Source organism: Ctenopharyngodon idella, chromosome 16 (genome assembly GCF_019924925.1).
Source record: "Ctenopharyngodon idella isolate HZGC_01 chromosome 16, HZGC01, whole genome shotgun sequence".
NCBI classification, from domain to species: Eukaryota; Metazoa; Chordata; class Actinopteri; order Cypriniformes; family Xenocyprididae; genus Ctenopharyngodon; species Ctenopharyngodon idella.
This window is the reverse complement of record NC_067235.1, coordinates 34,082,210-34,108,192: the sequence shown is the minus strand read 5'-3', so window position 1 is coordinate 34,108,192 and position 25,983 is coordinate 34,082,210. Positions and strand designations below refer to the sequence as shown.

At 36.4% G+C, this 25,983-nt stretch overlaps 1 protein-coding gene and 1 long non-coding RNA gene across 4 annotated transcripts in view; one reads left to right on the top strand and one right to left on the bottom strand.

Annotated features, from left to right (window-relative positions):
• The window catches only part of LOC127497896 (raftlin), a 98,885-nt gene that overhangs the window by 45,562 nt on the left and 27,340 nt on the right, over positions 1-25,983 (bottom strand). Inside the window, exons 2-4 of one of the 3 annotated variants that reach the window (XM_051866677.1) lie at positions 22,369-22,546; positions 9,797-9,905; positions 5,405-5,819 (exon numbers count right to left, since the gene is read on the bottom strand). In XM_051866677.1, the coding sequence (XP_051722637.1) occupies positions 5,405-5,819; positions 9,797-9,905; positions 22,369-22,546 (702 nt within the window). The remainder of the gene's footprint in view (positions 1-5,404; positions 5,820-9,796; positions 9,906-22,368; positions 22,547-25,983) is intronic. The other 2 variants (XM_051866679.1, XM_051866678.1) reach the window with 2 other exon arrangements.
• LOC127497902 (uncharacterized) lies at positions 5,845-22,358 on the top strand. Its single transcript, XR_007925698.1, has 3 exons — positions 5,845-6,116; positions 10,608-10,946; positions 19,120-22,358. It is a non-coding gene; the product is annotated as an uncharacterized LOC127497902 (long non-coding RNA).

Genomic DNA, 25,983 nt, shown 5'->3' with positions numbered 1-25,983 from the left:
ATCGTTTAGATTGCCGCTGACTGCATTGAGTCATTAACCGCATCTGACGGGACCAAGAAAAGCAAATGAGAGAGAGCGATCTGAATGGCTTTCTGAGACGAATGCACTTACAGCACAAATCTCAGCGCGAATTAATCATTAATTGTTGTTTTACTTCAGCTCGGGTACAACATGGTTCTTCAGTTAGTCTTCCTATAAACCCATTTCCTGTAATGTCCAAAGTACATATGCATCGCTTTATTACAGACTGATTTTTATTTTATTTTCGCCTTTTTATAAATAGAGGAAATAAGGAGGGCTGCGAAAAAGGTTATCAAATTATATTTTGAATGAAGAACCAATTTGATTCTTTGTATTGTTATTTTCATGACAATTCTTCCACAGATCATTTATAGCTTGTCAAATTCGCCCCTATTTGGGTGTGAGCAAAAACACGCCATTTTTGTGTGTGTCCCTTTAAATGCAAATGAGCTGCTGCTCCCGGCGCCCTTTCCAGAAGAGGGCGGAGCTTTAACAGCTCGCGCTTCGGTTGCTCAACAACAACAAAGCTGGAGAATCTCACGCAGCCAAAATGAGGATTGTCAGTAACGGTGTTCAGCCTTACATTGTTCAAACCGGAGTCGGACACTGATGGAGAGACTCAGGAAGAAGTTACAACTTTTAGGACGTTTCTGAATGGTTAGTGGATAAATTTATGTAGTTGCTGTGGAGTTGATTCAACTCATCCACTAGCATGTGCCGTCATGTTAATCTTTTGTGCAAATCCAGCGTTGAATTGACCCTCGTTTGGCGTAAAATGACGGCATGTCAACAACACTCTACTACAACAACTCTTCCTCTTCTCTAAAGCAGCCCAACATGGCCCCGCCCCCTTTGTTGTGTGTTCTCGGGGGCGGGGTTTATGTAAATTTTAGGGTTTGTGATGTCACCAGCCTGGGAAGAAGCTCGCTGTAGTCCCTACCAGCCGTTTGTTGCAGTCCTTAAACAGAGAACTAAATGGACAACCCCTTTAATTGTAATGGAAGTAAATGGTGACAATGGATATTTTTAATTAAATCCACCCGAATATTAACTGGCTGCCATTGCAGCTCTAAATGCAGTCTGTTACAAACAACATGTGAAGAAAGTAATGCTCTTCACACATGAAAACCAACGTCTCTGTGACCTTCGCTAACTTCCAGAGGTGCTTAGTAAAGCGTTGGACATTTAGAGCAGAAACAAGCACACAAACGACCCCTCCAAGCTCTATATGATCACTCTTAACCCTTTCCACAAGGTCAAACACGCTGGGTATCTGCCAAGGAACATGACATGCCATCAAGTGTTTGCCTAATCCGCACTTGAATTGCATCATATCAACACACAAACACATCCCCAAAAAGTCCTGACCTCCGTCTACAGAGGAGCTGATAACTATGTAAATATTCGGATGTGGATTGCATCCCACCAGCTGATAGTGAAAGTCCTGGTTATAAATAGATGTTTTTGAACTCAAATGAACAAATTCTTGAAACACTTTTACTTGTTGTATTTTAGCATTTGCACTGAATTTCCTTTGTGAATTGTGTGTTAAAACAATGCAGGCAGAATTAATCATCACTATTAGTTGATGCAATTGATTTTTTAAATTAATTTCCTTTAACTTATGTCAGCTTTTGGTTAACTACCCTACTGCACTTTATGCCTACCATTTAATGCAATGTATTGTTTTATTCCAAATCTTTTACTTTCTTCTACAGGGAATATATAATGGAAAACCAGACTTTTTTGAAATTCCAAAGGCAACCAGTATCTCAAAAATGCTACTTCTTTTCCATAGTTTTAGGGCTACAACCTGAACAGCTTTATTATCATTAAAGGGGACCTATTATGCCCCTTTTTACAAGATGTAATATAAGTCTCTGGTGTCCCCAGAATGTCTCTGTGAAGTTTCAGCTCAAAATACCCCACAGATCATTTATTATAGCTTGTCAAATTTGTCCCTATTTGGTTGTGAGCAAAAACACTAAATTTTTGTGTGTGTCCCTTTAAATGCAAATGAGCTGCTGCTCCCGGCCCCCTTTCCAGAAGAGGGCGGAGCTTTAACAGCTCACGCTTCGGTTGCTCAACAACAACAAAGCTGGAGAATCTCACGCAGACAAAATGAGGATTGTCAGTAACGGCTGTTTGCCAAACAGAGCCAAATGTACACCGTTTATGATTGCTATCAAATGCTGTGTATGGTCTAATTTCGCTCGGACAGAAACGCTCCTTTTTTAGCAATCGAGCTTGCCAGGCTCAACTTGCAGGCTATCCAAGTTAATGAGACTCTAAATAGTGTTCAGTGCTCGTCTGTGCAGCCAATGAAGGAACGGTTAGCATGCTTTGCTCAAACTTTTATGGCGTTAGAACTGGTACACCGTTGTCGCTTGCGAAAACAAAATGGTGACGCCGTGGGTGGAAACGTGCAGATTAAGGTGCGGTAATATTATAATAAGATCCCATTCCTATGTCACAAAGGGAGCGAAATCCGAGTGGCTCGTTTGTTCACATGCTTGCAGAGAAAGGCTTGCCAAAACAAAGTTACTGGGTTGTCCTTTTTCACGCTTTCTATGTTGATAGATGCACTGGGGACCCGATTATAGCACTTAAACACGGAAAAAGTCAGATTTTTGTGATATGTCCCTTTTAAAATAATTACATAATCTTAACGGGCTTACTTTCAGTTTCTTATTTCTTTGTTTAAAATGTATCTCATGAGATTAACCCAGAACATTGCCCTTTTTATTTTCATTTTAGTATGTAAAGCACTTTGAATTACTGCTGTGCATGAAATGCAAATAACCGTGCCTTTCCTTTGTGAATGCAGGTTTCGCTCAAGCTGCTCTGCGGGATGTAAAAACCCTTGCTTTGACAAACCTCAGAGCATTTCACACTGCTGACCAGTGCCATTATGCTTTATAGATGTTCACCAGGAGCATTAGAGGGATTTGAGCGAGGAATGACTATATTTATCAGCAGTGGCGATAAGTCATAAAGACGCAGCGCTGTGCCATAGGACTCCTGGCAGCTGTCATTTTGTGGCTGAATGAGAAAAATTGGTGTAGCGTGTGGATCATTCCACTGCTGACGAAGTCACTTCCACATCCAGATGGAGACTCATGCACAGGACTCCCAGCATGCATCATTCACATGGTACGGCGAACTCTGTGCACAATGCCACAGTTTTTGCAAAAAATGCCTCCCTAGCTAATGTTGAGAATGAGGTTTGCCATCTGGTAACTGGTGGAAAAAGAAGGGTGAACAAAGCCTAATCTAGCACCCGCTGTGTGGGTTTTTGTAAATGCCAAGTCTGCCCAATCCCATACGTCAAAGCGTTGCATAAAAACTCTGTGACAATGCTTTTCTTGAGACAAAAAAGGCCAGTAAGATGCTTTCACAGTATGTCACCCAGAAGTCAAATGATTTATGATCTTTCTAACTGTCATCAACGCTTCAAGAAAAACAGCTGGCATTAGGGCTGGGCAATAGATTATGCCGTCAATATTAAAATTAAGCAGCATTATAAATATTGCAGTGATTTTAGTGCACTTAAAGGGATAGTTCACCCAAAAATGAAAATTTGATGTTTATCTGCTTACCCCCAGGGCATCCAAGATGTAGGTGACTTTGTTTCTTCAGTAGAACACAAATGATGATTTTTAATTCCAACCGTTGCGGTCTGTCAGTTGTATAATGCATGTCAATGGGAACTCCATCTATAAGAGTCAAAAAAACATGCACAGACAAATCCAAATTAAACCCTGCGGCTCGTGACGACACATTGATGTCCTAAGACACGAAACGATTGGTTTGTGCAAGAAACCGAACAGTATTTATATCATTTTTCACCTCTAAAACACCACTATGTCCAACTGCCTTGCGCATCCGGTTGGTGAGGTCTGAACGTGCTCTGGCAACGGAAGTGATGTCTCACACTCATTGAAGTAAAAGCGCGAGAGATCACTTCCGGCATCAGAACGCGTTTTCAGACCTCACCAACCGGATGCACAAGGCAGTTGGATATAGTGGTCTCGCACAAACCAATCGTTTCGTGTCTTAGGACATCAATGTGTCGTCACGAGCCGCAGGGTTTAATTTGGATTTGTCTGTGCATGTTTTTTTTGACTCTTATAGATGGAGTTTCCATTGACATGCATTATACGACTGACAGACCTCAACGGTTGGAGTTAAAAATCATCATTTGTGTTCTACTGAAGAAACAAAGTCACCTACATCTTGGATGCCCTGGGGGTAAGCAGATAAACATCAAATTTTCATTTTTGGGTGAACTATCCCTTTAAGTTCGCCAATACAGTGGATGTTTTGACTAGTTTCGCCAAAAAAAAAAAAAAAAAAAATGTCAAACTGCATGTGTAAATGGACCAATAATTAAAAAGTGACACATGATATGAATAGACATGAATAGACAATGTCTTTTCTGAGGTTTGCTTGTCTGCCAATAATACTAATTGATGATTTCCACAAAAATATGAAGCAGCAACTGTTTTCAACATTGATAATAATCATAAATGTTTCTTGCGCAGCAAATCATCATATTAGAATGATTTCTGAAGGATCATGTGACACTGCAGACTGGAGTAATGATGCTGAAAATTCAGCTTCGATCACAGAAATAAATTATAATTTACAATATATTCACATAGTAAACTGTTAATTTAAATTGAAATATTTTTTCACAATATTACTGTTGTTTTTGAGCATGAGACTTCTTTCACAAACATCTTACCAACCACAAACTTTTGAACAGTAGCCTATACACTCAAAAAATAAATAAATAAATAAATACTGGGTTAAAAACAACCCAAGTTGAAAATGGACTAACCCAGCGGTTGGGTTAAATGTTTGCCCAACGTGCTAGGCAGTTTTATTTAACTCAACTTTTAAAAATGACTATATGTCTGGCTTAAAATGAACAAAATAGGTTGGAAATTAAAAATCAGACACATAATTACTAGAGGCAACAATAATAATCAAAAGGTGAACATTTACAAATAAGCAATTTAATAAATGTTTATTGTTTAATTATTATTCATTAATCTTATTAATAAATGTTCATTTCCAACATATTTTGGGTTCATTTTAAGCCAGACACATAGTCATTTTTAAACAATAGTTGGGTTAAATAAAACTACCCAGCAGGTCGGGCAAACATTTAACCCAACCGCTGGGTTAGTCCATTTTCAACCCAACTTGGGTTGTTTTTAACCCAGCATTTTTTTAGAGTGAATATCATCAAAAACCTGCTGAAAAACATCACCCAGCCCTGGCCAGCATTATATGTCGAAACTAAAACGCACTTTCATTTTCGTAAAACAGCTTTGTGAGATTTCGTTTGATCAAAGGATAAAGACGATCAACCCACCACTCTTCGTCAGGGCTTTCTCGCTCGTGTCTTTGATTTTGGCCGTGTCGTTGTTGTTGTGTGTCAGTGTATCTCCTTGCTGTGTTTCACCAGATCCTGATTTCAACATGGCTGATGTCTCAACAGAGACATCATCTCCTTCTCCACCTTCAGAAGCTTTCACGCCCTCTCTCAGAGCCTCACCTCCCCCGTCTTTCCCTTCGTTCTCCGCTCCAGACTCGTCTCCCAGCTCCGGCTCCTCCAGGGGACTGGGGCTGGGCGTGAGCCCGGAGCCGTGCAGCGAGCTGGGGCTGGAGTGCAGGGAGAGGGAGGGTTCCTCTGGTTCTCCGTGCCGTGGCACGTGTGGGCGGAGGCCAGCTGGCTCCTGGATGAAGCCCACAAACATGATGCCCTGATCCGCAGCATCCTGGATCTGCTGGGAAGAGAGATAAACAGAGTAAGACTATATATTTTGCTTGCTGAAAATCAATGCCAGTTTAGACCGACATGAATTTCCATGCTAGTGCTGGTTTATCCTGCTTAAACAATGAGATTGTTTACAGTAGCCGACAATAAGGAAAGCCAAGGACAACTTTAAATCCTTAAGCCATCTTCCCCATGTGCTCTGAGAACAAAACAAGCACGTAAGCGGAGTCATTAACATATGAAAAGCCTTCTCACACAGCTCTGAGTTATCAATGAACCGTGATACAGTACCATTCAAAAGTTTGGGGTAAGTAAGATTATTAAAAAAGTAGTAAAAACAATTTTCAACACTGATAACAATAAGAACAAGTATAATATTGAGAACCAATAATAATTGAGCAGCAAATCAGCATATTAGAATGATTTCTGAAGGATCATGTGACACTGAAGACTGGAGTAATGATGCTGAAAATAATTTACAGTTTACTATATATTCACATAGAAAACAGATATTTTGAATTGTAATAATATTTCACAATTTTTACTGAGTTTTTGATCACACACTCTAACAGATACTGGGCTAAAAACAACCCAAGATGGGTTTAAAATGGACAAACCCAGCGATTGTGTTGTTTTAACCCAGCGGTTGGGTTAAATGTTTGTCCAACGTGCTGGGTAGTTTTATTTAACCCAACTTTTGTTTAAAAATTTAATGTAAATATGTGTCTGATATTTAATTTCTGACCTATTTTGGGTTCATTTTAAGCCAGCCATATAGTAATTTTTAAACAATAGTTAGGTTAAAAGCAAACATTTAACCCAACCGCTGGGTTAAAACATCTCAAACGCTGGGTTTGTCCATTTTCAACCCAACTTGGGTTGTTTTTCACCCAGATTTTTTCTAGAGTGCGTATGCAGAAGAGACTTCTTGTAAAAAAACATTTAAAAAATCTCAATTATATATGGAAAATATGAGATTACATTGTTTACTATGCTATCGTATTTTTGGATTTAACTTTATGTAGTGCCGATTTGGTCCTGATCCAGCTTAGCAGATCTTCTCAAAATTGTTCACTGACATCTTGAACATTTTTTATGTTGTTGTTGTCAACATGGACGACCAGATAAACCTCTCAAACTGGTTTGAGAAGCATCATTTTGTGTTGAACGAGATAAGGAGTTTCATTTGGAGAAAGTAGTTTCATTCATTTCCAGTTTCCTCATCGTAAGAACATTAAAACCGATTGATATGCCACATTACCCTAACAATAAAATGCAGTTCAAAACAATATATTGCAAAAGCGGCTTTCTTTCTTCAACACCATCAGCTATTTGAAATTAGCAAGCGCTGATTACAATGGCAGCGGTCCACCATCGACTGCCCTCTGCATCCCAAATCAGTCGAGCATCTACCACTTTATTGTCAGTTCGCGTTTGGAAGCCAGTCTTTGAATTCTCATCAAACCAAATTGAATCGTTAACTGTCAAGGAATGCTAATGATGCCATTTTCCATTATGCTGCTTTAATAAAGGCCAGCCTGAGGCCTGCCTCCACTATCTCCATCTGACGCCTTCGCCCACACCAGCAGAATCACTTTCTGTGAGGTGCGCAGGTTATTTTCTCTAAAATTAAACCGGGAACAGACCCGTCCTTTCCAGGCGCATTGTTTAATGCATATTGAACGTTGACGCCGGGAGTCCTGTCATTATATTTGCAACAATGATGCAAATGAAATTGCATAGATAAGAAGCCATTTCTCTCCTCCGTCGGTGAGGGGGCACTGAATAATTTCCGAGTTTGATGTGACGGGTAGAAGGATCGTATTCGTGATGGATCATTGCGATTAATCACGCCCGGATGTGCACCGCCGACACAGCGCAACAGGTCTATATAGTGACTACAAGAGGTTTGTGGACACTTTTGGTAAGATTGTTCTGAAAGAAGTCTCTTCTGCTCACCTAGGCTGCATATATTTGATCAAAAATACAGTAAAAACAGTGAAATATTATTACAATTTAAAATAACTGTTTTCTATATTCATATATAAATAAAATGTAATTTATTCCTGTGATGCAAAGCTGATTTTTTAGCGTCATTACTCCAGGGGGACAGATCCTGTTTAACAACTCCTTAAAATATTTCTATAAAAAATACCATAGTGACTGTGGTGTTTTGCATTAGCTGACATTGTCATCAATAAAGATGACAACTTTACAGAAATATTCTGCAAAAAGCATCTAGCAGGGTTTTAAGGATATAACATATTGATTTATGATTTTGTAGTTGTAACAAATAGCTATGTTCCAAAACCTAGTGACCTTTTTTATTTCAATGAAATGAATGTACTATATTTTAGTTTGACAATGTTTTTTATTTTATATTTTGTATTTTTAGGGGATTTTATGGTACTAAATTATATTTATGGATCCATTGATTACCTGTTAATCACTTTTTTAACATATAAACACTGAAAAAAATGAAATTTAAAACTGTCATAAATCTTGAACACTTTGGAGCTCAGTCTGAAGTTTGGTCTCTTTTTAAAAAAGACACTTGGCAGATTATTGCTGTAGTGAAAAAAGTTATAGAAGTTAAATTTTATTATTATGAAAAATGCATAAAAATACTATTTTTAAATTTTATATGAAATATATAGTTTACAAAACATGTTTTACTCTTAAAAAAAAAAAAAAAAAGCCCCGCACATGACATGCAAGAAAAAAAGTAAATCATGCAGAATCATTACTATTTTGTTCTCTCAATTTGCTAAATTGTGCGCACGATTTACTCTTTCGTTCCCTCGATTTGCTAAATTGTGCGCACGATTTACTATTTCGTTCCCTCGATTTACTAAATTGTGCGGATGATTTACTAATTTATTCCCTCGATTAGCTAAATTGTGCGCACGATTTACTATTTAGTTTCCTCAATTTGGTAAATCGTGTGCACAATTTACTATTTAGTTCTCTCGATTTACTAAATCATGTGCACGATTTACTATTTCATTCCCTCGATTTGCTAATCGTCCGTACGATTTACTATTTCGTTCCCTCGATTTACTAAATTGTGTGGACGATTTACTAATTTATTCCCTCGATTTGCTCAATCATGTGCACGATTTACTATTTCGTCCGTACAATTTAGCCTACTTTTTTTCCCCTCATGTCATGTGCGGGGCTTCGTAGTTCCAAATTTTAGGTTGATATCTCAAAAAATTAGCTTTCAGCAAGATTTTGTTTGGCCGCAGTACCGAACGTTTCCACTAGATGAAATTTGCTTTTCATTTGTTTCCAATGCATTCATTTTTGACCACGAACAATACAATACAAGTGTCACTATTTTTTTCAGGACCATTTAACCTTTTCGAATCAAGTCCATGATTTTATTTTATGTTCACCCAGCAAGTGCCAAAACCAAGTTTCGTACCAATCCAATGAAGTTGAATTCTAAAAAATGAAAACGTTAAATTTTTTTGGTCAAAAATGACCGAAGAGCACCAGAGGGTTAAGACATCACAGGCACACTCCAGACACAAAACCTGTTCCGAAAGGTAGGATTATGCTGTCTTTTAAGAATGCAATTATTTTTTTTTACAGAGATGATGCTTTTTTACCATTTCAATCTCACCCGAAGCAACCCAGAACAGAGAATATTAATTAAACAGTTACATTCATTAAAAATAAATAAATAAAAATTAGAGCCTAAAATAAAAAGATATAATAGTCATTTAGAAAAATAAACATTAAATAAAATTAGAGAAAATATAGTTAAATACCGCAATCAAGAGCATAGTGTATCGTTAAAAAACTCGTTAAAAAAAAAAAAATCCATTTAATTTCCACCTTACATGTAGTAAACAGCAGGGCTGATCACTAGTTGTCAGGCAGAACTGTAGTAAATGTTTCTCAACATTTTAATATGCATGAGCAGATTTGAATATTCATGATTCAGTTATGTGTACAAGAAGCTAAACAGGAGCTTCTTACTTTCTTTACGTAGCCTTGGATGTGTTCCGTAGTGGGAATCTGGTCCGCAGACATACATTCCTCCAGCTTTAGATGGTAAGGCTCAAAGTCTGCCGGATTCTTCTCCCAGCTGAAGAGAGAGAGAGAGAGAGAGAGAGGGAGAGAGGGGAATATAATGTCAAACATACAACTCTTAAACAGGTGCAGAGCAGCGATACATCACGGAAAAAAACTTAAAAAAGTTCATTTTAGTGAACTGATTATAAAACGTTAGTGAGAAGGAGAACATCTGTTCGTGAGGTTTATTATTGGAAACATTTTGCACAGCACTGGCAAGAAATGAGCACTAAGAAGTCACATTTCCACTAAATGAGCAGCTGTAATACTCGAGTGCTGCTTTCTCTCTCTGAGGTGATTTCCTTGAGCATTGTTAAAGGTGAAGTGAGTCGTTTATTCAATGTTAAAGTGCTTTCTATGTCAGTTTAATATGCAGAGACAACTGTAAGTAACTTTTGGTGAGCACGAGAGACTTGTTTAAAAAAACATTAAGAAATATGCTCACCAAGGCTGCAGTAAAAATGAAAATTTTTACCATTTTAAAAAGCTGTTTTCTATGTGAATATATAGTAAACTGTAATTTATTCCTGCAAATTTCCAGCATCATTACTCCAGTCTTCAGTGTCACATGATCCTTCAGAAATCATTCTAATATGCTGATTTGCTGCTCTCTGAGGTGTTTTGACTCGACCAATGGCGTGAGTTTGGGGGCGGGACTGTGTCTTTATAATTATGAATGAGTGTAACTCAAAAGCTGTTTTGTTTCTCTCTAAAGGAAACCCACAGAGATCCCCGTGAGGTAGCTGGTGTCCTCTTCTCCCGCTGTTTCCAGCATCTTCTCCTCCCATCTTCTGTGTGCGTGTGACATTCGGGACAGAGATTAAACCCACTAACCCAGAGCTCGATCCAACCACAAAGTCGCAGCACAGCAGGGCCCTGACTCACCTCTGTCACACACACACATGAATTCACACTTCCCGCCAACACACGGCCATCTGCTGCCTGAACACATTCCCCTCATATCGTTCCTGCGGCACGTATGACTGTGTCCTGCAGTCTGGGTTTAACATGAAGATAAACAAATCAGAGCAGCGTATGAACAGCAGAATGAAAGGTCTGTCTATTTAACAAGTTAATTTAGTGTGATTAATAAAAAGAAGAAAAAGGAAAAACATGCTTTTTTGCAATTAATCATGGCCCCTGACATTTCATAATGTAAAAAAAGAAAATATTTCCTGTGATTATTTGTTATAAAACACACAAAAACTAAAAGTCAGCTTCCAGTTATACTTCAAATTGCAACCTCACTGCAAACTTGACTTGGTTCTCCTGAAGTTTCTTTCTTTTTTTTTTTTTTTTTAAGAAATTAATTATTTTATTCAGCAAGGACTAATCTAAAATGACATTTTATAATGTTACAAAAGATTTGATTTCAAATAAATGCTTTCTATTAAACAAAGAATCCTGATAAAAATCACAGTTTCCACAAAAATATGACTGTTTTCAACATTAATAATAATCAGAAATGTTTCTTGAGCAGCAAATCATCATATTAGAATGATTTCTGATGATCATGTGACACTGAAGACTGGAGTAATGATGCTGAAAATATGAGAAGCAGCAAACTTTTCCATTTAATCTTATTGCAAAGGATTTATTTTCTTCCTGTTTAATTCCAAACCTGTTATTTCAGAACACTTTGGAGCCGGAATACTGCACCGGTCAAAAGTTTGGACACATTACTATTTTTAATGTTTTTGAAAGAAGTCTTTTATGCTCATCAAGCCTGCATTTATTTGATCAAAAATACAGTAAAAATTGTGAAATATTATTACAATTTAAACTAATGGTTTTCTATTTTAATATACTTTAAAATATAATTTATTCCTGTGATCAAAGCTGAATTTTCAGCATCATTACTCCAGTCTTCAGTGTCACATGATCCTTCAGAAATCATTCTAATATGCTGATTTATTATGTTGGAAACAGTTGTGCTGCTTAATATTTTTTTATAACCTGTGATACTTTTTTTTCAGCATTCTTTAATGAATAAAATGTTAAAAAAGAACAGGGTTTATTTAAAATAGTAATCTTTTCTAACAATATACTCTACTGTTCAAAAGTTTGGGGTCAGTATTTATTTATTTATTTTATTTTTTTAAAGAAATTAATACTTTTATTCAGCAAGGTTGTTAAATTGATAAAAAGTGATAGTAAAGACTTGTTAGAAAAGATTCTTATTTTGAATAAATGCTGTTCTTTTTAATAGCGATGCACCAATATGAAAATTTTGACAGATAACCGATAATTCTTTATATTTGAAAGCCGATAACCGATACATTGGCCGATATATCTAAATCAAGATTTTTATATAAGTTTTAAGAGTCTTATTACAAAAACAATTAAAAGCCATGTCCCAAGCACACAATTATAATGCTCTCATTATAATATTATGTAGCCTATATGACAGACTTGTTGCACTGTATTTCCTTTTTGAAGTGATTTCAATCATATTTCAAGCAATTCAAAACCATAATGGCGGATAGTGCACATCTGAAGTGTCTCAGCTGATGGAAATAATCCGTTATTGGCTTTGATACATCGGCCAAATGTTCTTATTGATAACATTAAAAATGAACATATATCGGCTGATACCGATATGGTGGCCGATATCATGCATCCCTACTTTTTAACTTTTTATTCATTAAAGAATCATGAAAAAAGTCACACAGGTTCCAAAAAAATCATTAAGCAGCACAACTTTTTCAAACATTGATATTAAATCAGCATATTAGAATGATTTCTGAAGGATCATGTGACACTGAAGACTGGAGTAATGATGCTGAAAATTCAGCTTTGATCACAGGAATAAATTACACTTTACTATATATTCACATAGAATAACTGTTATTTTAAATTGTAATAATATTTCACAATTTGTACTGTATTTATGATCAAATAAATGCAGCCTTGGTGAGCAGAAGAGACTTTAAAAATAGTAATGTTTCCAAACTTTTGATCAGTACTGTACAGTATGTAGTGCACAAGTTATATTAACTACAGTTCTGATGCTGCTTTTTGGCTCTTTTTTGAGCTTGACAGATGCGATCACCATGACCTGTTGCATGCAAAACGATTCTTCTTTTGTGTTCCACTGAACAATACACCAGCATGAGGCTGAATAAATAAAGTCTTCTCGATTGTGGATGAACTATTCATGTAAAGGCATTACATTTCTTTCCTGCAGGCCTAATGCACCTACAGAACAGCAATCCACAGTATTTGGCAGTGCCGAGGCTGTTTGTGCGGGTTAAACAGCAGTAACTTCGACAGAAAAGATCCAGCCGCTTGCTCACAGGAGTGCTGCTTCTTGGGAATAAAAAGCTTAAAGCAACACTGATCTCGACTTCCTTCAGATTCAGTTCGCTCAAAGGTTTCTCTCAGACACGGATCTTAGACACAGCTGGGTTGCACTGTTGGCAAATGCCTGCGGATCGTCTTAGTTTGTGTGTGCGAGTGTGTTTTCACCTCTCTATCTTTGCCCTCAGGAATGCCGATATCACTAGTGCTGTCAGATTCAGCGTTTCCGAGTCCGCAGGCGATATCCAGCTGTGTGTGGTGGCATTGCCATGACAACAACCTTCGTTGGGATCCATCAAACCTATGTATCCCAATCTTTAATCACTGCATTAATAATGTATCACATCTTTCTTGATGTCAGCTTATTTACCGAGCCATGCATAATGTTATTCAAGCGTATCGGCCTTAATGGTTTCTGGTCCGTGCCGGTACCCCTGCGAGGTGCTCTGCAATTATCAAAAAATGATGCATAAATCACCCACCCTCGTCGCTGAAGTGGAACTGTAACTAAAATTGAACATGGGGGGCTTGACAGTTGACATTTGGAATTATAAACACAGTCAGCTACATTCACCACTAGGTAATGAGTAATGCCCGGCAAATCGCTTTAAAACGCCCGGCCTGCTGAGTCTAATCCCATGATGCTCGTTCACAGTTGTGATGTTTGCATCTGCACAGGTCCAGAGGAGCTCCTGTATTAGTGGTGTACCGCCTGATTAGGGTGAGTTTTGAAGTAGAAAATGTACGAGTTCCACACACAGTGGCTAATCCTGATGTGGGAGAACTGGATACGAAGACTCCAGGTGAATATCAAACACTGTTACGTGATCGACTGACGTCTGAGCTCCAGCCCATCTTCTCTGGAGAAACATCAGGTGAAGGCGGAAATAGATGGTTTGTTATTCTTCCTTCGCCCATTGGAAAGACAAATCACAAATTTTATCTCTTTAACATCTCAATTCATATTTAAAATCAGGCTTTCCTCCGCTGACCGACAATTATTTTTACCAGGTTTGTGCTAATGTACTATACACCGATCAGGCATAACATTATGACCACCTTCCTAATATTGTGTTGGTCCTCTTTTGCTGCCAAAACATCCCTGACCCGTCGAGGCATGGACTCCTCTAGACCCCTGAAGGTGTGCTGTGGTATCTGCACCAAGATGTTAGCAGCAGATCCTTTAAGTCCTGTAAGTTGTGAGGTGGAGCCTCCATGGATCGGACTTGTTTGTTCAGCACATCCCACAGATGCTCGATTGGATTGAGATCTGGGGAATTTGGAGGTCAAGTCAATACCTCAAACTTGTTGTTGTGCTCCTCAAACCATTGCTGAACCATTTTTGCTTTGTGTCAGGATGCATTATCCTGCTGAAAGAGGCCACAGCCACCAGGGAATACTGTTTCCATGAAAGGGTGTACATGGTCTGCAGCAATGCTTAGGTAGGTGGTCTGTGTCAAAGTAACATCCACATGGATGGCAGGACCCAAGGTTTCCCAGCAGAACATTTCCCAAAGCATCACACTGCCTCCACCAGCTTGCCTTCTTCCCATAGTGCATCCTGGTGCCATGTGTTCCCCAGACGCACCCGGCCATCCACGTGATGTAAAAGAAAATGTGATTCATTAGACCAGGCCACCTTCTTCCATTGCTCCGTGGTCCAGTTCTGATGCTCACGTGTCCACTGTTGGCTCTTTCAGCGGTGGACAGGGGTCAGCATGGGCACCCTGACTGGTCTGCTGTCTATGCAGCTCCATACGCAACAAACTGATGCACTGTGTATTCTGACACCTTTCTATCAGAACCAGCATTAACTGAGCAATTTGAGCTACATTTTGGCTGCGTGAGATTCTCCAGCTTTGTTGTTGTTGAGCAATCGAAGCGCAAACTGTTAAAGCTCCGCCCTCTTCTGGAAAGGGAGCCGGGAGCAGCAGCTCATTTGCATTTAAAGGGACACACACAAAAACGGCGTTTTTGCTCACACCCAAATAGGGGCAAATTAACAAGCTGTTATTAAATGATGTGTGGGGTATTTTGAGCTGAAACTTCACAGGCACATTCTGGGGACACCAGAGACTTATATTACATCTTGTGAAAGCGGCATTGTAGGTCCTATTTAACCAAAGCCGATCAGCCATCTAAACCAGGTAATGACCAACTTGGAAACTGCTTTTTAGCTGAATTTTCCCAACAGATCCTTCTTTCATCTCTCAGCTTGTTCCGTTTCCTCCTCGTCATCCCCTCTCCTGCTCTTTTGTCTTCTCCTCTGGACGTTTTGAAGAGCGAGAAATGGCTCCATGAAGGTTTTCTTTCATCTGCACTTTTCCTCCCTCTCCTCCGTGATTTCTGGGATTGGCAGGGAAGGAGTAGAGCTGTGCCCTGTTTGATATCTCGCCTCCCTCTTTCTTTTTTTTCACAGGTTTATCCCTCAGGGCCGCTGCTGATGCGAGCAACTGTCTCCACGGTGACAGACGCCAAAGATAAAGCAAGGCAGCTTTGCCGAAGCCATCAAAGGTTGGCAGCCGTCTCGATACTATGATTCCTCCCAACACGCGCACATCAACGTACACGTGACAGGATCTTCTTTCGTCTTGTTTTGCTCTTGGTCTCTTGAAGACAAACAGAAGTCTTCACTGTGAGCAACACATGCACACTCTATGGATGAAACATGACTTGTTAAAGGAAGAGTTCACCTTAAAATTCTGTCATTATTTACTCACTCTCATGTTGTTACGAACTCGTATGACTTTCTTTCTTCCGTGGAATGCAAAAGAAAACTTCAGAAGAATATTTACAATGCTATTTTCCATAAAGCAAAAGCATACAGTTACCAGGGCCTGTCAAGCTCCCAAAAATGACACAAAAAAATGACTATAAAAGTGGTCGATAGCTTTGTGTGAGGAAAAGTTACATTTAGTTTAATAACATTGACAATAAATTATAACTAAAAAAATGTATGTAAATGTAATTATTGTAAAATATTGAAATGTACAGTTTTGTACAAAAGTTTTTTTTTTTTAAGAAATTTATATGGAAATTAATATGATCAAAAGTGACAGTAAAGACATTTATAATGTTAAAAAAGATTATTTCAAATAAATGCTGTTCTTTCTGTTTTTCAAGCAGCAAATCATCATATTAGAATGATTTCTGAAGGATCATGTGACACTGAAGACTGGAGTAATGATGCTGAAAATTCAGCTTTGATCACAGGAATAAATTACACTTTACTAAATATTCACATTGAAAACAGTTGTTTTAAATTATAATAATATAATACTATTTTTACTGTATTTTTGATCAAATAAATGTAGCCTTGGTGAGCATGATTGGTAAATATCTACTTAAATTGTTTTTTTTTTTTAGCTTATGTCAACAATTTTGAATTTGAGTTGAATTTAATTGACTACAGTCAAGAAAATAATTTTTATGATTGAAATAAAAAAAGCCCTTTTAAGCAATTTCAATGAATATATAAATATATCTCTAAAAATACATAGAAAATCTTAAGATATATATATATATATATTTAGCTAAATCAGCCTTATTTGGTCACTATGAGTGGTATAGAATCGAAAATTGTCTACATTCCTTCAAATGTTTCATTTTGTGTTCCACAAAAAAAAACTGACTGCATATGGTTTGAAACAAAAGCCGGTCGAGTAAATAACAGATCTGTCATTTTTGCATCAGCTGTTCCTTTAAGATGAGCGATGGAGTGTGTATATGACTTTAATAATGAGTTTTTGCGTGAACATTCTTGTTTTTCAGTGCATGACGCATTAAGATGAGGGAGGTCGTGCCAAGAGTTCATCCTGACATGCACTGAACTGTGTAATGTTACAGTACGGCTTACAGATCAGGCTCATTCTGTCCCTCACGCAGTGCTGCTTTTCGTCTATACATAAAGGAAGAGTAGCCAAAAGATCAACAGTAATATAGAGAGGGTTTTTTCCCTTCTTAGTGTTTGCATTAAACCTTAATTTGCCACAGAATCCACACTGCATCTCAGAAGCCCCTTCTTCATGCACAAGGTGCCAGTCGCCAATCTGGAAGCTTTATGTGCATTTTAACTGCGAAAAACCTGCTGGTCTCGACCCAACACTAGAGGCCAGGGGTTGGGATCATGTCCACAACACTTAAAGTCAAACTAAATTGCTTAATTTTTCTCATCTGTTTAAAGGGGACTTGTTATGCCCTTTTCACAAGATGTAAGAAGTCTCTGGTGTCCCCAAAATGTGTCTTTGAAGTTTCAGCTCAAAATACCCCACAGATCATTTATTATAGTTTATTAATTATAAAATTATATAATTTATTATACAATTTGCCCCTATTTGGGTGTGAGCAAAAACACACTGTTTTTGTGTGTCCCTTTAAATGCAAATGAGCTGCTGCTCCCCGCCCCCTTTCCAGAAGAGGGCGGAGCTTTAACAGCTCGCGCTTCGGTCGCTCAACAACAACAAAGCTGGAGAATCTCACGCAGCCAAAATGAGGATTGTCAGTAACGGTGTTCAGCCTTACATTGTTCAAACCGGAGTCGACACTGATGGAGAGACTCAGGAAGAAGTTACAACTTTTAGACGTTTCTGATGGTTAGTGGATAAATTTATGCAGTTGCTGTGGAGTTGATTCAACTCATCGACTAGCATGTGCCGTCATGTTAATCTTTTGTGCAAATCCAGCATTAATTTGACCCTCGTTTGTGAAGCAGTCCGGTGTAAAATGACGGCATAGCAACAAAAAACTACTACAACTTTGTTGTGTGTTCTCGGGGGCGGGGTTTATGTAAATTTTAGGGTTTGTGATGTCACTGACCCGGGAAGAAGCTCGTTGTAGTCCCTACCAGCCATTTGTTGTAGTCCTTAAACAGAGAATTCTTTAAAAGAAAATATCTCCCTTTGCATTGAACTTTGAGCGTCGTAACTTTACACACTAACTAAAGTTAAAAAAGTCAAATCATAATCAACCGCCCCTTTAATATAAAATGAGAATATTTACAATTATCATAAGTATGCGTGGGTTGCTAGGAATTTTGTTATATTCGTTAAAGCACTTCTGACATTACATCAAAAAAAAAGACACTGAATTAAATGACTTTAATTGTTTTCTGTGTTAAAGTTGGTTTGAAATTAAAATTCACTTTCTGTTTTCTAATGCATGTTATTAATCTTATTGTGATCGATTCATCCATGCATGCACTACCATTCAAACATTTGGGCTCAGTCTCTTCTGTTTACCAAGGCTGCATTTATTTGATCAAAAATACAGTAAAATTTTGAAATATTTTTACAATTTAAAACAGCCGTTTTCTATGTGAATATATAGTGAAGTGTAATTTATTTCTGTGATCAAAGCTGAATTTTCAGCATCATTGCTCCAGTCTTCAGTGTCACATGATCCTTCAGAAATCATTCTTATAAATGCCACTTTTAATCAATTTAAAAGTGTCCTTGGTGAATAAAAATATTAATTTCTTTAAAATAAAATCTTCCTGACCCCACACTTTTGAACAACGGTGTTTCCTTTTTCTTTTTGACCTTGTAATTTTTAATCAAAAATGTCATAACTTGATCTTCTAGTGAAACGATAGACATCTGCAATCATTTAATCCACTTAAACTCCGCCCCTTTCTTACAATCGTCCACAAGCTCGCATTCAGATCCTCCTCCATTTATGAGTGCCACGCCCACATCTCAAAGTCCTATTGACAACTAATGGATAAAATCAAGCCCTCGTCTTACATGTTTTACTTTTTTGATAATCCATTAAACTTGGATGCACGTAAAAATAAGGAAGAAACGATCTATCGCTACTTCCATTTCAACGCAACCAGTTTAAACCAGGTTCTTTTCAAATCTGAAAACACTCACTAAGCTCTAGATATCATTAAACTTGTAAACAAAGACTGTGATGCTGTTTGTTGGCAGGTTACACGTTCACTTACGCTAACATTCGTCCCTCAAATCAGTGGAAACGTGATGCTGGATCTGAGAGAAGTTTACAGATCTCCTGTTGACCACCAGCACTGAGGTAAGAGAAGTTTTCACCATCACCTCACTTCCTTCCTTCCTCCAGGGAATCTCCCGAAGAGGTCAATGGGGTCAGACACATGCCTGCAGTCTTACACTTCACACACAGATGCAGATGGAGATGTGATTGTGGTCACTGCCTGTGGTGTGTGTGTGTGTGTGTGGGTGGACGTGAGCTCGGTGTCTCCTGCTCAGTACCCTTTACGCAGCCAGGCCGGTCTGGACACTGCGACGGCGATCCAGCAGCGCTCCAGGCAGGGAGTGGATGTGACTTTGAGTCGCTGCCACTGTTTGGCCAGAGGATTATCGAACCGCTCTTCAACATTCACCAACTCTGTGTGACGGACTGTAAAGTGTTGGTCTCGTGCAGAGAGACTTTGGACTAACTGTGAAGTCTAGCCAGTGTGCAGCTTATTCTGACCACTGTGTGACTGACACTCACAGCAACCAATCACAGGTTTTGTTTTTACATGTTTATTCACTATAAAAGTTGTACATCTGCAATCAGTTGTACAAAAACACCAGTGGTAGAGTACATACTCTACCATTCACTGTAAAAAATGCTGGGTAGTTTTATTTAACTCAACTATTGTTTAAAAATTACTATATTACTAGCTTAAAATGGATCCAAAATAGGTTGGAAATTAACGTTTATTATTATGTTTAATAAATGAACATTTATTTATAAGTTTAATGAATAATAGTTAAACAATAAACATTTACTAAATTGCTTAGTAATGTTCACCTTTTGATTATTATTGTTGCCTCTAGTAATTATGTGTCTGATTTTTAATTTCCAACATATTTTGGGTTCATTTTAAGCCAGACATATAGTCATTTTTAAACAATAGTTGAGTTAAATAAAACTGCCCAGCAAACATTTAACTGGGTTTGCCCATATATTAACCCAATATGGGTTGTTTTTAACCTACCATTTTTTAGTGTTCAAAAGTTCATCAGTAAGAACAGTAAGAATTTTTAAATGCTTACCAAGGCTGCATTTATTTGATCAAAAATTCTGAAAAAAATGTGAAATATTATTACAACTGCTTTCTATGTGAATATATTGTAAACTGTAATTTATTCCTGTGATCAAAGCTGAATTTTCAGCATCATTACCTCAAAACTCCTTTTTTTTTATTTCAGTAACCTGGTAAATTTGGACAAATCTGGTAATTAAATCTTCCTCAAAAGTGTTTATTCCATGAATCCAGTACCTCGTAAACATCTTCCTTTCCAGGTGGACTAAACGTGTCTTTATGATGAGCAGACTGGAACTGAAGATTTTGTGTGTAAAATGCATCTTACGGTCGACTGTGGTGGGGAAATTGATTGAAGATAGTGGTGCAGAAATGATTCACAGCAGTCAGTTGAGGGAAAAACAGAGTATTCTTGCATATAGTTTCAGCTTCAGACGTCACGCTCACAAACTGATGCGTAAGGCACACAAAATGGGAAACACTTAGAAATTAGTCATCTGATTAGTTGAATTCTACAGGATTTCCAGGAGACGCGTGTGTCGCGTTCATTAACGGTCCGCCTGTAAACAAAGCCGTAGTGAAGCCAAACCCCCTCATGGAAGAGGAAATCCGTCGTGTTTACAATTGTGACAATGAGCGCTTTTTAGGATCACTGGATTTTCAACATTTTTGCTCTTGAATGAAATATTCATTCGTTGCACACCGGTCTGTTATTGTAGGGACATGACTCTGACCAAAACAAACTCTGATTGGTTGCTTTACATGTCAGTCAGATGGCCTCTGGATGGTCCTTGGCCAATGAAAGCTGCTATAGAGTGCGTTAGTGCCCCACCCACTTTTTCAACGGCGTTGGTTCCGGAAGTATTCTTTCCATTCATTTCTCCCATATGGATTTGGTTAAAACATTTTAAGCCATGAACCAAACCAACCAGCAATGAGGAGAACCACAACATTACAAACTTTGAAGCAAAAAAGTATTTGAAAATCTGACAAAAATCTAAAGATACAAGACTGTGTACTTAACAACTTTAGTGAAGGAAAGAACTACAATCCCATGAAGCATTGCGAACATGGAGAAATAAAAAACTACTAATTCAAAACAACATATTTTAAGTTTGTTATAAAATATACAAATATTTAAGTATTTTGAGAGTGTAGGGAGACCGACTCGATTACATCATTCCAAGTTCTTCATGGGAGTGGGCGAAGCTAAAGAGATCTTTTGTTTCGACTCTCTGATTGGTGGAATTTTCTGTACAGCATCATGGGTAATGTAGTTTTTCACCACGAATTCTGCTGTTAAACACCATTATTTTAAAAAGAAATTGAAATAATGCGGCTTGACGGCTTCAGCAGAAGCAAATATCATCGATTAACAACCTCGTAGCTCAGTAGTTAAATCACTTACCCTAAAATTTACATAAACCCGGTTTGAACAATGTAAGGCTGAAAACCGTTTACTGACAATCCTCATTTTGTCTGCGTGAGATTCTCCAGCTTTGTTGTTGTTGAGCAACCGAAGCGTGAGCTGTTAAAGCTCCGCCCTCTTCTGGAAAGGGGGCTGGGAGCAGCAGCTCATTTGCATTTAAAGGGACACACACAAAAACTGCGTGTTTTTGCTCACACCCAAATAGAGGCAATTTAACAAGCCATAATAAATGATCTGTGGGGTATTTTGAGCTGAAACTTCACAGACACATTCTGGAGACACCAGAGACTTATATTACATCTTGTGAAAGAAGCATTATAGGTCCCCTTTAAAGGTTTATATGTCAAAGTATGGAGAAAATGAATGGGGTTTTACTTCTGGCTCCTGAGTGTTGCGCTCTAAGGAGTCCAGACCTTCTGCCGTCAGTCTGAATGTCTGAGACTATCTTGCATATCTGTATTGTAGTCCAGTTATAATGTAATCAGGCTTTGCAAAGAGGATGTGGCAGCGCCAAATCTATTGGACCTAGTGAAGTCTTAAAGGTACAGTAGCAAACAGCCTGTTGAAGGGTCAGATAAAGGGAGGAAAAGGCTCATGAACACTAAATTATGATGTTTTTGGTGCAAGAAATCCTGAGATTTGAGGCAAAAAAAACACATGACCCCTGTAATAAATGTCAGCACCACCTGTGGAGTTCAGAGCAGCTGTCATGTTTCACTGTGTGTGTTGTGACCCCACCTGTCAGAGACTTTGATGAGCACTGCCCGGTAGAGCTGGCGCTGGACGCTGGCGGGCTCGGGGCCGCAGGGGTGGACGAAGGGGTGCACAGCTGTTAGAATGAAGCCCTGCTGGTAGAGATCCTGCAGCTGAGACGGCAGCTCCCTCACCGAGGACAGACACAGTGTGGACGTCCCATCTGCCAGAGGACACAGAGATAGAGACACACACGGGTGAGAACAGCACACACTCAGTCCCTGGAGGATCACACACTAACACTTCGCTTTTTCAGCTTTCTGATGATAAATCCTCTCAATTTTACTTTTTAAATAACATCATTTTAGCCAAACAGTTGTTGCCAAGTACAGGAAGGGATATTTAAAGTCATCACAAAACCAAAACTCTTATTTTTTTACAGAAAGTTGCAGTGTTTATTATAAATTATATGTCAGTGCACACAACTGACATCAGACATTCAGATCCCAACTTCTTACGATCCAATCAATTCCCGAAGGACAAAATCAAGTCCCACTGTACAGTTTTTGTTTCATTCCAGAAACCGTTTCACTCGGATATACGTCACAATATGGAAGAAAAGTCTATCGCATCTTCTGTTTCATGCTGACTTTAAGAAAGGAAGAATATTTAATTTTCAGTATGCACCAGTATAATTACTTTATAATATTTTCAAAATTTAAATATAAGAAAAATGCCAAGCATAGCCTCTATGATAATATTTTTTTTAAATTATATACGTGTGTATATGTATATGTGTGTTTGTATTTTTTTTTTTTTCCAAAACATTTAAAAGTGAAAAATGCCAAGCAGAGGCTTCTAAGATTTTTAAAACAATAAATTTTATTTTGTTTTGTTTTTTATTTTATTATTTTATATTATTTTTTAAAATAAAATGAAAATTTAAAAAAAAGTGTGTGTGTATATATAATATAATATAATATAATATAATATAATATAATATATATATATATATATATATATATATATACACACATTTTTAAAACTAAAAATGTGATATATAAAATGGCAAGCAGAGGCTTCTGTGATTTTTTTTTTTTTTTTTTTAAACAATACATTTTATTTTGTTTATTTTTATTTTATTTATTTTTATTATATTTTTAAAATAAAATTAAAAATGTATATATTAAATATATTTAATAATATTATTTTTATTATGATCTTGCTTGTTTTTATTTTATTTTTTATTTTATAATTTTTTAAAAATATTTTAAAAATAAAATTAAAAAGTAAAATTAAAAATGTGATATATAAAAATGGCAAGCAGAGGCTTCTGTAGTTTTTAAAACACAATTTATTTTGTTTATTTTTTATTTTATTTATTTGTATTATAATTATATATTATTTTTATTATATATTTTTTTTAAATAAAATAAAAATAAAAAATATATATATAAAATATATATTTAATAATTGTATTTTTATTATGTTCTTGTTAATTTTTATTTCATTTTTATTATTATAATTTTTGTAATATTTTTTAAAGTAAAATAAAAAATGTGATATAAAAATGGCAAGCAGAGGCTTCTATGATTTTTAAAACAATAAATTTTATTTTGTTTATTTTTGTATTTTATTTATTTTTATTTTATTATTTTATATTTTAAAATAAAATTAAAACATTTATATATATATAATCTTATTTTTATTATGTTCTTGTTTTTTTGTTTCATTTTTTATTATTATTTTATATTTTTATATATTTTTTTTTAAATAAAATTAAAAAGTAAAATTTAAAATGTGATATATAAAAACGGCAAGCAGAGGCTTCTGTGATTTATTTTTTAATTTGTTTTTATTATATTTATATAGTAAATACATAATTTATAGAGTATATACAGTATATATAGTCTTTATTCATAGGACAGTAGAGTAATAGAGAGGAAAGTAGGTCATGTCAGATTGAACCAGCAGCTCTTTAATGCACTAAAGTTGTGCATCACTTTTACCCCCAGTCTGTATTTTTGCCGTTCAAACAATGGCCAGTCAAACACCGTTTGTTGTTTTTCCAGGCGCTGTTCTCCGGGAGGATTTGCTAGTTTGTTTGCGATGTAAGAGAGAATGAAGCAGGGGTTGCGTTAGCAACTGGTGCCTGACTAACCTTGTCTATGATTTAATGGGCCTGGTGAAAAATCCAATTAAATGTGATTGTTTAGCTGGACGTGAGATGAGAGTCTTTTACTCAAGAGCTTTGATATCTTTCTGACAGGCCAGTCACGCCCAGCTCTGGCTGTAATGAGATACACTTGGTGAAGTGACCAGACATTTAGAAGTGGGAGGAACATTTTTTTCCTGTTTTAATCTAAGGTCTTGTCTGGGCATAATGGGAAAAGAGAGGGAGAGGAGACATGCACCATAACAGACAGAAAGTGTCAGAATCGCCCAGCTGTGCAACAACACAGCAGATCCGTCTCACAACACAATCAAGACGGCCATATGCTAATGAGAGGGCGTCGAGAGCCAGACTGAGGGGAAATCACCACACAAACACAGATGTGAATGAGTGTGCAGTTGAGAAGTACATACTTTGTTACTATGGCGGGAAGAAACTGTTTATGTTATTTGTTCAATACTGCGCACATTTTGAAGAGAACATTTGCGAATTGTGATTTAATTCTATAATGAGGCTGTGTTTGGAAAAGCATGCTATCTAAACTCACTATTTCTGCAATATGTTTACTGTACGCTTTTTTTTGCATGCATACAATACCCAGATTATTTATGTCATTTGCCAAAATGCAGTACACAACTGAGCACAATGAGTAAAATACTGTATCCCACAATACAATACAATGCGATTTCAACTAGATTTTCTGTTTCTGTTTCCAAATGATTTTTGCATTCAGTATTTTTTGTCTTGTTTTCAAGTACAAATATCTAAACATCCTTAAATCAAGATACATTTCCTTTAATAATTAATCAATCAATCAATCAATCAATAATAAATACATTTCCTTTAATAATAATAAATATAAAAAAATAAAATAAATAATAATTTTTTAATTAAAAATAATTAAAAATATTGTCTTTTTCTTTTTTCCAAAAACAAGCATAAAAATTAAGTGAGATTGTATTTAAAACAAGAAAAAATATCTGCCAATGGAGTAAGAAAAAAACCTTAATTTAAATAGAAAACAAGTTTATTTTTCTTACACTGTTGGCATATATATATATATATATATATATATATATATATATATTTTTTTTTTTTTTTTTTTTTTTTAAGCATAAAGTCACTTAATTTTGATGTTTTTTTTCCAGAAAACTTCATATTTTGATTAATTTTAATTAATTTATTATGCTTTGTAATGCACCTTATAATGCATCTTATGATCTCTTGAATAATTGTATTGATTTTTAAAACAATAAAAAAAATGTATTTGTTTATTTTTTTTATTTTATTTTTATTTTATCATTTTATATTATTTTTAAATTAAATAAAAAAAAAATTATATATAAAAACATATTTTAATAATATTTTATTATGGTTTTTGTTTATTTTATTTATTTTTATTTATTATTATTTTACATTATTTTAAATAAAATTTAAAAATAAATGTAAAAATGTGATATAAAAAAATGTTTGTATTTAGTATTTTT